This window comes from Triticum aestivum, chromosome 6B (assembly GCF_018294505.1).
Source record: "Triticum aestivum cultivar Chinese Spring chromosome 6B, IWGSC CS RefSeq v2.1, whole genome shotgun sequence".
In the NCBI taxonomy this organism is placed as follows: Eukaryota; Viridiplantae; Streptophyta; class Magnoliopsida; order Poales; family Poaceae; genus Triticum; species Triticum aestivum.
Window position 1 is genome coordinate 676,583,980 of NC_057810.1, and position 12,302 is coordinate 676,596,281.

The window sequence follows — 12,302 nt, forward strand, 5'->3', positions numbered from 1 at the left end:
GTGAATTATGCCCGTTTGCTTGCTGTATATGAGATATGCGGCTGTGGACGCAACCATTTGAGGACTACCCGGTCACTATCCACGGACAAGCTTGGGCGCACCTGCGGGCGTATAGAGTGCCGGTTTCGGTAAGTCCTGTTGTAGATGCTCTTAAATGATATTAGTGTGATTTTTTTTCAAGTCAGAGTATAGTTTCAAAAGGCTAAACGATGAATGATTTGAGCATCTGTAATTACCGGCGTTAGAAAAAGCTAGGAAACTCAAAAGGAATTGTACGTGGTTGCTAACCAGTAACAAAGTCAACGCCAAATAGTTTGGCTTTTCCTAGCTAACAGGCAACAATCGAATAGAAAGACAGATGGCTATCAGCGCTGTATGTTTAAGCCAGCGTTGTGGGATCGAATCCCACGTCAGCGACTCTTTTTTCTCGCTCAAAGCCACAGGTCTCAACTAGCCCTGCATGTAACTGCCAGGAGAACCTTCCGCCGCACGATGCGCATCTGACGTCTTTGACCTCGTGCGGATCTGAAGCAAAATTACAGTCGACTAGTGGATAGATTTGTCGTTCTTTAATTAGTGATTTCGAGCAAAGAGAGCCGTCCAATTCATTTGGATATAATGAACATATGGGCCACAGTTGGATTTACTCATGGGCTCCTTTGCTTCTCTAACGTCCAAAGGACTATACCGATCAAAAGACAAGGCCTAGCCCAACGAGCCCATCCTTGGTCGCTACTCGTCCGGACTATATATTCCCCACTGCCCACCACTCCAGCACTTCACGGACCTAGGGTTTTGCTCCCGCCGCCGCCGCCGCCGCCGAAGCCGCTGCCGCGTCTTCGTCTCCGCCGCGACGATGGTACGCTCTCCTCCCCTCTTTCCATGGAGTCCCACCCTCTCCTCTACCGTTCCAACCTCCCGCTGACCCGATTTCCCGTTCGTCTCTCGCCCCCGCGCAGCCGTCCCACAAGACCTTCCGCATCAAGCAGAAGCTGGCCAAGAAGCAGCGCCAGAACCGCCCCATCCCCTACTGGATCCGCATGCGGACCGACAACACCATCAGGTAACGGCCGCCTCCGTCCCTCCTCCTTCCGCCCCTCTTCGATCCAGCCCAGGCGTCCGTGAGCTGACCCACCATTGCTTCTCTGCCGTGCTCAGGTACAACGCGAAGCGCAGGCACTGGCGCCGCACCAAGCTCGGGTTCTAGATCCGTGCCTGCCGACCGCCGCGTGGGGGAGCCATGGTTCCAAGACTTATCTGCATTTTGTTTTATGGACGTTTTAGTGTTTGTTATGCAAGCTAGGAAGTGATTCCAGGATGCTGTCTCTGTTATCAATTTCGTCTATGTCATGAGGATTGCTTGTACTCTGGTGTACTCATGTTACCATGCTGTGCCAAGTAAAGAACCTTTGCTATATGCCACCCTTGTTAAATTTGTCTCCATGGCTTAATTTTGGTTCAAATGGTCTACTGTATTGTGCTGTTGTTTATTTCTGTGCAGGTCTGTTTGTGTTGTGTCATTGTAATGGCCAAAGGGCATGGTAATTGTAGTGAACTGGCTGCTAGTTATGCTATCTAGTTGATGTTTGTGTTAGCTGTGGTTTTTTTTCTGGAGATATGTTGTTGCAGCCCACTTAGTAGAGAAAGAGGGACGTGATTTCACAGATAGTAACCCTTTTTATAAGCAGGGTCATGTTTTGTAACCCTTTTTACATGTAGTATGGCTGTGAGTTCACAGATAGTTTATCCATGCTTCAGACACATGGCACGTAGTATAGTTTTGAGTTCACTTCTGGTTTAACCATGCCTTCACTTGCCAGTTACCAACTCAATCACAGTTTTTAGTACTGTATTATGACTTGTACAAATTGACATACGGATTAGTTATAGTTTTGCTGATTAATTATGTACAGTGATAGGAGTACCTCAGAGCCATGTCTCTGTCTAGTCGGTAAGAACTACATTTCCCCTATAGGAGCTGATGTATTTTCAATTTTAGCTGGAGCTTATGGCTGGTGACCAAAATATGACCGCTAGTAACTTAAATACGGTCTTCCTAGCGTTAGAGGATCGCCAGAGGTTCTGTGAGTTCTGGTTTCTGAGCATACGTTGAGCCAACTGATTTTGTTTAGGTTTTCTGGTTACCTAGTTATTGTGCAATGTTGGAATACCCAGTCGCCTTTGCGCTATGTTGAATCATCACTGATCCATCTGCTTATAGGTATAGTGTTCTTCATGGGTTAAGCATCCCTGATTTGTTTGTGTGTGCATTTGACAGTTCATGATTGTTAATCATATGTACTGTGTTGAATGACGATGACCACTTGAAGTATTTCAATTCATCTGTTCTTCGCTTTGTTTAGTTATGTTTATGGCTGTATGTTGATAATTATGACTGTTAAAGAATACCGCCTTTCACCTTGAGCTCTTCTTTTTTGAATCATCAGTCACCACTATTTCATCTGCCTTCTGGTGTGTGTAGTAGACAAGCCATGGCTTCATTAATGAAAGATTACGCATCGCTGCAGGAGCTCGTGCATGCTTAGCCGAGCTGTGTCCAGCGAATTTGCTTTCTCTGTACCCCTGTTTTGAGTTCCTTTAGATTGCTCTGAGGCTACTGTGTTCAAGCGATGCTAACCTTTCTTGATCCACGGCACTTCTGTTGGGTTGTGTGGGGGTTTCTTTCAGCTGGTTTTGCTCTGTTAAACTGTCTCTCTTTTGCTGACAGTCTCCGGCGATGAAATTACTGGTGTACATTGTCTGCTGGGGCTTGCCTAGGCAAGTACTCCGTCCGTCCCATAATATAAGAGCGTTTTTAACACTAGTGCGTTCGTTTTCGACACTAAACGCTTAATGCTCTTATATTATGGGACGGACGGAGTATGTTTGAACAAGTTTCACTTTCCTTGTATGAGTGAGTATTTATTCCACACAACACGCTAACATATTACAAGCAAAAGAAGAACATAAACTCAAAACCGTACTCCTATACATACTGAAGAGAGGGCACTCTTCTTCCCCCTCCCCACTGAAAAATACAAATAAAACCAACTTCTTCTTAACATCTAGGTCAAAGAAAAAACCCAACCCTGAGAATCCGAACCAATCTTCCCCGCTTCCAGCCTCCCTCGCCGGGAGGCAAAAGAACTTAGAAGTGTAGATATCGCTGCGCTGTCCTGCCTATCGCCGACGACGAGGAGGATGGTCGTCGTCGACGATCATACCGTGTAGCTCTGGTTTATTGTCTCGATGTCGAGCCCCTTGAGCTTGACGACCGACTCGACGTGGCCCTTGAGCGTGTGCAGCTCCCGGAGCCTGGCCACCTCCGCCCGCTTGGCGGCCTGCTCGGCGATCTCCGAGAGCTCGCGGTAGCCGTTGTTGTCGGTGAACATTTCCGAGTTGCTGCTGCCCTGGTTGAGGCCGTGCAGCGTCCTCTGCGCCGTCGCCCACTGCGCCTCCCTCTCCACCTTGCCGTAGTCGTTCTTGTTGGTGAAGGCCGTCTGTTGGATTCATTCCATGGACAAACATGAGATGAGCTCTAGCAAATGGAGCTTAGAAATGGAGGTGGGCAATGGAGGAGAGATGGGAGTGGCTTGCCTTGTTGTTGATGTTGTTCCAGGCCCTGCCGCTGAGGGCGTAGCGGATGATGAACTTGAGGATGTCGAGCGGGATGTAGGTGACGACAGTGAAGGCCCAGATGGAGAGCCCCCACCCCCACCCGATCCCCTGCATCTTGCAGAACTCCCAGTTGGCGTACACGGCGATGCACGTCGCGATCAGCTGCGCCACGAAGAAGGCGATCACCAGCAGCGCCCCCGGCCGCTCCACGAACGACCAGCTCCGCGACCGCGTCACGAAGATGAGCGCCTGGCTGATGATGCTCACCTGCAGGTACAGCGCCGCCATCATCTCCTTCTCGTTCTCCCGGATCGACCGCACCCCGAACGTCTCCTGCATTTTTCATTTCATCATCTCAGTTATCTTCCCTATAATCAATCATTCATGGTGGATCGCCGGAGAGGAGGAGGAGGAGTCGGAGGAAGAAGAAGAGTCGGAGGTAGGTAGGTACCGGGAAGAACTCGGTGTCGTGCGCGAGGTAGAAGAAGAGCACGGTGACGAGGGCCATGTAGGTGCCGAGGACGACGCCGGTGGCGAAGATCTCCTTGAGCTTCCACGAGTCGGGGGTGGGCGACGGCTTCACGCGGTCCTTGGAGATGGTCATGATGGTGCCGTCGTTGAGGATGGCGATGATGAGCACCATGAAGGGCGCGAAGTCGAACTTCCACAGCAGCGCCACCAGCATGAACCCCAGCACGATGCGGATGGTGATGGACACGGCGTAGATGGTGTAGTTCTTCATCCGCTGGAAGATGGCGCGGCTGGTGAGCACCGCGCTCACGATCACGCTCAGCCCGGGTTCCGTCAGCACGATGTCTGACGCCGACCGCGCCGCGTCCGTCGCGTCGTCCACCGCGATCCCGATGTCCGCCTTCTTCAGAGCCGGCGCGTCGTTCACGCCGTCCCCGGTCATGCCGCAGATGTGCTTCCGGTCCTGCAGCCGCTTCACGATCTCGTACTTGTGCTCCGGGAACACCCCGGCGAACCCGTCCGCCTTCTCGATCAGCTCGTCGATGGGGAGGCTGCTCATGTCCGTGCTCTTGTCGCCCAGCAGCGTGGTGGACGGGTACATGTTGGTGCCCATGCCCAGCCGCCGCGCCGTCTCCTTGCCGATCGCCAGCTGGTCGCCGGTGATCATCTTCACGTTCACGCCCAGGTGCAGCGCGCGCCGGATCGTCTCCGCGCTGTCGTGCCGGGGCGGGTCGAACAGCGGCAGCAGCCCCACGAACTGCCACGGCTCGCCGGGGCTGTCCTTGTTCTTGGCCGGCACCGCCTGGTACGACACCCCCAGCGACCGGAGGCCCCGGTCGGCGTACTGGTCGATCAGGCTGTGGACCCTCTTCTCGGCCTCCTTGGGCATCCGGCACAGCTCGATGATCTGCTCCGGCGCGCCCTTGCTGATCCGGTGCCAGTCGCCCTTGCCGTCGATGTAGGTGATGGCCGTGCGCTTCTCCACGGGGTTGAAGGGGAGGAAGTGCACCTCCTGGATGCCGGCGCGGGCCTCCTTGGGGTCGGCGAGCATGCCCACGATGCACGTGTCGATGGCGTCCTGGTTCTCCACGCGGGACGCCCTGGCGGCGTACAGGAGCACCATGTCCTTGTCTACACCTTTGCCGTACACCTCGATGAGCGTCTTGTCGACGGTGAGCTTGTTGAGCGTCAGCGTGCCCGTCTTGTCGCTGCACAGCACGTCCATGCCGGCCATCTCCTCGATGGCGGTCATGCGCTTGGTGATGGCGCCCTGCTGCGACAGCCGGTGGGAGCCGATGGCCATGGTGACGGACAGCACGGTGGGCATGGCGATGGGGATGCCGCCGATGAGGAGCACGAGCAGGTTGTCGATGCCGTCGCGGTATGCGCGGTGCTGGATCGGGTACATGACGACGACCTCCACCAGCATCCCGGCGCCGATGGAGATGATGCAGAAGTTGCCGATGGCGGTGAGCACCTGCTGGAAGTGGCCGACGTTGTTGGTGCTGTCGACGAGGTGCGCCGCCTTGCCGAAGAAGGTGTGCACGCCGGTGGCGATGACGACGGCCTCGATCTCGCCCTGCTTGACCGTGGACCCGGAGAACACGCCCTGGCCGGCGTGCTTGTTCACGGGCATGGACTCCCCGGTGAGCGCGGCCTGGTCGACCTTGAGCGGGTCGCCCTCGAGCAGCCGGGCGTCGGCGGGGATGATGTCCCCGAGCTTGATACTAATAATGTCGCCGGGCACGAGGAAGGAGGCGTCCATCTCGCTCCACTTGCCGTCCCTCAAGCACTTGGTCTTGGGTGCCAGGCCGGCCATGAGCGCGGCGGCGGCGTTTCCGGCGTTGTTCTCCTCGATGAAGCTGATGGTGGAGTTGATGAAGAGCAGGGTGACGATGCCGACGAAGTCCTGCCAGTCGGGGGGCTTGCCGCCGCCGTTGGCGAGCACGATGGCCATGACGGCGGCGGCCTCCATGACCCAGGACAGCGGGTTCCACATGAAGCCGAGGAACTTGAGCAGCTTGCTCTCCGTCTTCTCCTCCAGCTTGTTGGGCCCGAAGATGGTGAGCCGGTTCTGGGCCTCGGTGCCGGTCAGCCCCTGCTTGCTGCACTTGAGGTGGGTGAACACCTCCTGCACCGGGATGGTCTCCAGGTCCACCGTCTCGTTCTTCACGTCCTCCAGCGTCATGGACGCCATGCCGCCGGCCGGCTGCCTCCGCCGGTCTCGGTCCCGCCCGCTCCTTCTCGGCCGCCTTGCCGCCCTGGCGCGTGCGTGGGTGGGTGTGGCCGCGCGCGCGCGGGGAGGGGAGAGGAGGGGAGGCGCGCGCTGCTGCTGCTGCTGCTGCTGGTGGTCCGCGGCGGCGGCTGGTGGGCTGAGCTGTGGTGTGGTGTGCTGGTGGCGCGCCGAGCAAGCTGGGAGCGAGTGGGGGGTTAGGAGCTCATGGATGGGGAGGAGGGAGGGGGGAGGTGGCGGTCCGTGTGGTGCTTGAAGAAGACGAGGAGGTGGGCGCCCTAGGATCCTTATACCGCGCCACTGGGCTCGCCGCGGGCGGGGGTAGCTCACTGCCGCACGACCGGTCCACGCCGCATGCAGCGGCCGCGAGCTCCCATCGCGCGACCCGCGCGGCTCACCCCTGCTCTTCCTACTCCTGCATGCGCTTGCTGCTGTCCAGTGCAGTGCAGTGCAGCGCGCACGCAGCTGGGTTTTTCTTCCACTAGTTACGAGCGAGGCACCGCCACCATCACATAGCCCACACACCTTCACATGAACATCTTTTCTCTTATTTATTCAACATGGTAAAATCGTTTTGGAATGTTGTAGGGAGTTCTTTGGGCAATCTCAAACAGTCTTGCTAAATCCCAGTCAATTAAGACTTAGTTAAGTCTCAGTCGGTGCTATATCCGTGAGATCCTGCATTAAGATCCGTGCAAAATTTTCTTTTCAGCTTTTCCTTTTTCTTTCTTGTATGTTATACCAGTTGACTGAGGCTTGGTTGGATCTCAGTCGACAGGGACCTAGCCACAACCAATCTCAAAAGCCAATGTCCTTATTTGATCTTTGTCGGAACTAGATCCCAAAAAACCTATATTGGTAAAGATCGTGCCGGTTGTTTTCCGTTGGTGTGGTGCTTTACTTTGGTTGTTATGAAAAACAAGAAATAAATCTTGTTTTCAAAGCATTTTATCTAAAGACCCTACTGATGTGATCTTTACTCTATGCTCTTTGTTGGGTTCTTGGGCTGTTTGTGTAGAAAAGAGGAGTGCTAAACATTCTTAGGGAAGTGACTAAGAGGCTGACCCAAGTGGCATGCGATGTCTATGGTGGCGCTCATGGTTGGGCGTGACTGTGGGGAGAATCTGCTCAGGCTGTTCCGTCAGTGCGGCTCTTCAGTTTGTCTATTTTTAGTCTTTTTGTTGTTCTTTGTTTAGTGGCGTTGCAGGTTTTTGGTGCTCAGAAGTAGAAAGTTGTTTTCATGATATGTTGTCCTATGCAAATTTCTGAAAGAGGGTCATATAGATATAACTAGACATATGAGGATCTATGCTACCGTTTTTGGTGTTGTAGTTTGTGCATCAGTTAAGTGAAAGAGGTTGTCTGTTGGATGATGTGTAACTCCATTGCCGTAATGAAAACTGGGGCCGTGCGGGTGCGGCCACTTCCACCGGAAAAAACACAAGAAAATCATCAAAAATCGAGATAAATATGTGAAATAGACACTCTTATATAACGCAACACACGCCATACCTAATGTGTTCCCCTTATTGAACACGATTTATGGTCGACCAGTGACCCATGAACATCGGCGTGCACGTGTGTACATGTGAGTACCAGGATTTGTCTTCTAGCAAGATAGGTCATCCTTTGGTGACTCCATCACCCCCTAGAAATCCTTCTTATTTTTGGTTGCCATCACATTCCTTTCCACCCCTTTCCTCTACATTGATGATGTGGAGGCCAAAAGGGTCATGGCTTGGCTTAGGCATGACAGATATTAACCATCTAAGAAAAAATCTGCTCATCTTAGGATCCTAACCTATACCGATAAAGATCGTGTCGATGTTTCCGTTGGTGTGCTGCTTTACTTTGGTTGTTATGAAAAAAGTCATGGTTTCAAAGCATTTTACTTAAAGATCCTAGTGTTGTGATCTCTACTCTATGCTCTCTACTGGATTTTTTGGGTTGTTCTACAGAAAAAGATGAGTGCTAAACATTCTTAGGGAAGTCTTTTACAGAAAGGAGGAGTGCTAAACATTCTTAGGGAAGTGACTAAGAGGCTGGCCCAAGTGGCGAGCGATGTCTATGGTGGTGGTCATGGATAGGACCGACTGTGGGGAGAATGAAGTTGTTCCGTCGGCGTGGCTCTTCAGCTTGTCTATTTTTAGTCCTTTGTTGTTCTCTGTTCAATGGTGTTGGGAGGTTATTGGTGCTTAGTAGTAGAAAGATTATTTGCATGGTATGTTGTTCCGTGCAAATTTCCGAGAGAGCATCTTGTAGATATAGCTAGATATATGAGGAGGATGCATGCTGCTATTTTTGGTGTTGCAGTTTGTCGCATCAGTCAAGTGTAAAAGGTTGTCAGTTGGATGATGTATAACTCCATTTCCGTAATGAAAGTTGGGGTCATGTGACTGCTTCCATCAGAGAAAACACAAGAAATTTGTCAAAAACCGAGATCAATATGCGAAACACACACTCTTATATAACAAAACATATGCCACACTAATGTGAAACACACACTGTCGGTGTCAAAACCGGCGGATCTCGGGTAGGGGGTCCCGAACTGTGCGTCTAGGCGGATGGTAACAGGAGACAAGGGACACGATGTTTTTACCCAGGTTCGGGCCCTCTCAATGGAGGTAAAACCCTACTCCTGCTTGATTAATATTGATGATATGGGTAGTACAAGAGTTGATCTACCACAAGATCAGAGAGGCTAAACCCTAGAAGCTAGCCTATGGTATGATTGTTGTTGTTCCTACGGACTAAAACTCCCCGGTTTATATAGACACCGGAGAGGGCTAGGGTTACACATAGTCGGTTACAATGGGAGGAGATCTTCATATCATATCGCCAAGCTTGCCTTCCACGCCAATGAAAGTCCTATCCGGACACGGGACGAAGTCTTCAATCTTGTATCTTCATAGTCCGGGTGTCCGGCCAAAGGTCATAGTCCGGCCATCCGGACACCCCCTAATCCAGGACTCCCTCAGTAGCCCCTGAACCAGGCTTCAATGACGACGAGTCCGGCGCGCAAATTGCCTTCGACATTGCAAGGCGGGTTCCTCCTCCGAATACTTCATAGAAGATGTTGAACACAAGGATAGTGTACGGCTCTGCAAAATAAGTTCCACATACCATCGTAGAGAGAATAATATCTGCACAAATCTAATCTGTTGACGTATTCTGCAGCGTGACATCACGCCACGGCCAAGCCTTTATTCGAATCATTTTACCGTTCCACCTCAGCATGTTTAGCGAGGCGGTTTCCTTGGCACGTCTTGTCAAAGCAGAGATCGTGTCCCCTTATTCCGGGATTCTCATCAATACGGGCGTGGGTAACCCAACCACGCCATTAACCACGACGCTTGGGAGATAAGCGAGTTTTATTAGGCTGGTGGGGGCTTATAGTTTCGACCACCCATATAAGGGGATAAGGATCCACCCTTTCCATTTACGCCTTCTTCCTCCTTTGCTTATCCATCCCTGCGCACTCGAGCTCCAGCGCCCAAGTCCGCACTTCCCACCTCAACCTTTCTCCAATCATGTCCGGAGCGGAGGTAGATGGATGGCCTCCTCCGTCACGGAGGGGCAAATCAAAAAGTTAAGGAAGGCCAGATACTTGTCTGACGACATCGCGCACCGGCTTCCAGATGAGGGGCAACTCATCCCCACCCCGAGGCCCCATGAGAGGGTCGTATTTCTCCCCCATTTCCTCCACGGACTGGGCTTTCCTCTTCACCCGTTCGTCCGGGGGCTCATGTTCTACTACGGCCTGGATTTCCACGATCTGGCCCCGAACTTCATCCTCAACATCTCGGCGTTTATCGTTGTGTGCGAGGCCTTTCTCCGCATCCAGCCTCACTTTGGCCTATGGCTGAAGATCTTCAGCGTCAAGCCGAAGGTCGTGAGCGGACGTCAAGCGGAGTGCGGAGGCGCCATGGTGGGGAAGATAGCCAACGTTACATGGCTTGAGGGCGCCTTCGTAGAGACCCTCAAAGGGTGGCAGTCGGGGTGGTTCTATATCACCGAGCCGCATGACCCTGAATGGGCAGCGGCCCCCGAATTCCGATCTGGCATCCCCACACGGCTCACATCTTGGAAAGAGACGGGCCTGTCGTGGGGTAGTTCGGCAGAGGTGACCGTACTTCAAACCTGCATCAAAGATCTGATAGACAGGAAGGTCAAACTCGTCACCATAGTCCAGGTCATGCTTTTCCGCCGGATCCTCCCGTGTCAACGACGGGCCTTTAATCTGTGGGAATTCGACCCGGCTCAGCACCAAACTTTGTCCAGGCTCTTCGATACAACGCACGAAGATGCCTGGAAGATGCTTTTCAAGAGCTCCGAGGTCCACCCTCCCATCACCGAGGATCGCGGATTCTGCGCAAAGCGCCAAGCCAGTGCGGTAAGCTTAATTTTCCCATTACGGGGTATTTGTTTTCCATAGTTTTGATTCTATGCGGGATCTAAACTCCCACCCCTTTAACAGGAATGGCAGAAGAAGGCCGGACGGACCAACTGTCCGGCTCCTTTGCCCGAAGACCCAGCGGACGCTCGTCTAACAAAGCTGCTGGTTCTGGCACCTCACGTGGTGCCGGAGAAGAAGGCCAAGAAGAAGGCCACGGGGACTCGAAAGAGTTCCCGACGCCTGGTGGTGTCGGATTCATCGCCTGACAACCCCGAAGCACCCTCCGCCTCTAAGGACGAGGAGGAGGAAGAAGAAGAAGCCTCTCCCCCTCCAGCGGGGGGAGGAAAGAAAAGGATACCCGAATAACTTATGGCGCTCCTCTATTATACGATACCTTCTGACGCCGAATTCAACCATGCAGTCCGCCCAAGGCTCAGCTCGGCGATTCGTCGAGCGGCTCCCTGGATTCGTCGGATGTGAATAGCGCTTCACTTCCGACGGCCTCCTCCCTGCTCCCTGCGGACGACGCCGAGGTGGAGTCCCAAAAGGGAAAAAACCAGGAGGAGGTGGTCCTCGAGGCACCGCAAGGCGACCTCTCAGATTCCAGGCCCAAAGGGGGTAAAGCCCCAGAGGTGTCTAAGTCCGGCCATGGGCCGTACAGTGCTCCGGAACCTTCAGTGGTTCCGGAGTCCGGCAGGCGGCGCCTTCGTAAGAAGGGCAAGCCTACGACACCGGCGACCTCCGTCCAACCGGAGGCGCCGGACAATTTGCTGGAGGTGCTTAACGGCGCCTCCATCAACGAGGAACACCGTACTGTTATGAGTGCAGTGATTCAGAAGGTTCAGTCCGCCAAGAGCGGGCTGACAGAAGCCTGTACGAGCCTGTTAACAGGCTTTGAGGTATGTATTCAAAACATATAAAAATGTTACCGCATAGACAGTAGCCCCTGATGCTCAGTGTGGTGTTCGGAAAGAAAAGCCGGACTGAGGATCTAAAAAAAATATACGCAGGAGTCTAACATAAATATGTCAATATGGGAATGCAGGCTGCACTGCTGACCTCTGCCGCACTGACTGCGGAGGTTAATGCATTGAAGGAGAGCCTCGAGCGGTCCGAGAACGAGCTCGGCCTTGCCAAGAAGCAGCTCGAGGACAAGGAAGGTAAGTAATACCTTATTAAAGTAATACCTTATAGAAAGGATTTGGTTGCAAAAAATGATAGGAATAACATGGGTATTGCAGGGGCCATGACCGAGGTGGCGACCCTGAAGGAAGTGGTGTCCAAGGCCGAAAACAGTGCGGCCTTGGAGCGCACCGAGCGAGAGAAGCAGGAGGCGTGGGTGGCGGAGGTGCGGCAAGAGCTCCAGGCTCTCGTGGAGAAACACGAGAGTTTGGAGCGTGACTCGAAGACTCGAGAGTCTGAGCTCGCCTTGGCTCTTGAGATTGCCAAAACCGCTAAGACCGAAGCCCGGAAGGCCCTCTAGGAGATCGAGGCGATAAAGAAGATAGCAGCGGGTAAGGCATTCTTTATGCAAAGCAAGCGTATAAAAGTGAATTATCTGTTACTTACCCGAATCCGGAGCTC

The 12,302-nt window shown here is 53.1% G+C and overlaps 2 protein-coding genes across 2 annotated transcripts; one reads left to right on the forward strand and one right to left on the reverse strand.

Annotated features, from left to right (window-relative positions):
• The first annotated feature begins 613 nt into the window (after positions 1-613).
• On the forward strand, positions 614-1,417 carry LOC123139148 (60S ribosomal protein L39). Its single transcript, XM_044558948.1, has 3 exons — positions 614-859; positions 960-1,063; positions 1,159-1,417. The coding sequence occupies exons 1-3, from the start codon at positions 857-859 to the stop codon at positions 1,205-1,207; spliced, it is 156 nt and encodes a 51-aa protein (XP_044414883.1). The 5' UTR covers positions 614-856; the 3' UTR covers positions 1,208-1,417.
• A 1,490-nt stretch (positions 1,418-2,907) lies between these two features.
• On the reverse strand, positions 2,908-6,420 carry LOC123139147 (ATPase 2, plasma membrane-type). The gene is made up of 3 exons (XM_044558947.1): positions 4,070-6,420; positions 3,598-3,951; positions 2,908-3,500 (listed from the first exon to the last, which is right to left on the reverse strand). The coding sequence occupies exons 1-3, from the start codon at positions 6,284-6,286 to the stop codon at positions 3,219-3,221; spliced, it is 2,853 nt and encodes a 950-aa protein (XP_044414882.1). The 5' UTR covers positions 6,287-6,420; the 3' UTR covers positions 2,908-3,218.
• Positions 6,421-12,302: the final 5,882 nt, after the last annotated feature.

What these genes read in the sequence shown, in the direction of transcription:
- LOC123139148 (XM_044558948.1), top strand. An exon ending in CGGACCGACAACACCATCAG is followed by an intron (nt 1,064 to 1,158) that starts GTAACGGCCGCC and finishes TGCCGTGCTCAG; the next exon opens with GTACAACGCGAAGCGCAGGC.
- LOC123139147 (XM_044558947.1), bottom strand. Translation starts at nt 6,286, where the DNA reads ATGGCGTCCATGACGCTGGAGGACGTGAAGAACGAGACGGTGGACCTG. An exon ending in ACGACACCGAGTTCTTCCCG is followed by an intron (nt 3,952 to 4,069) that starts GTACCTACCTAC and finishes TGAAAAATGCAG; the next exon opens with GAGACGTTCGGGGTGCGGTC. An exon ending in GGAACAACATCAACAACAAG is followed by an intron (nt 3,501 to 3,597) that starts GCAAGCCACTCC and finishes TGAATCCAACAG; the next exon opens with ACGGCCTTCACCAACAAGAA.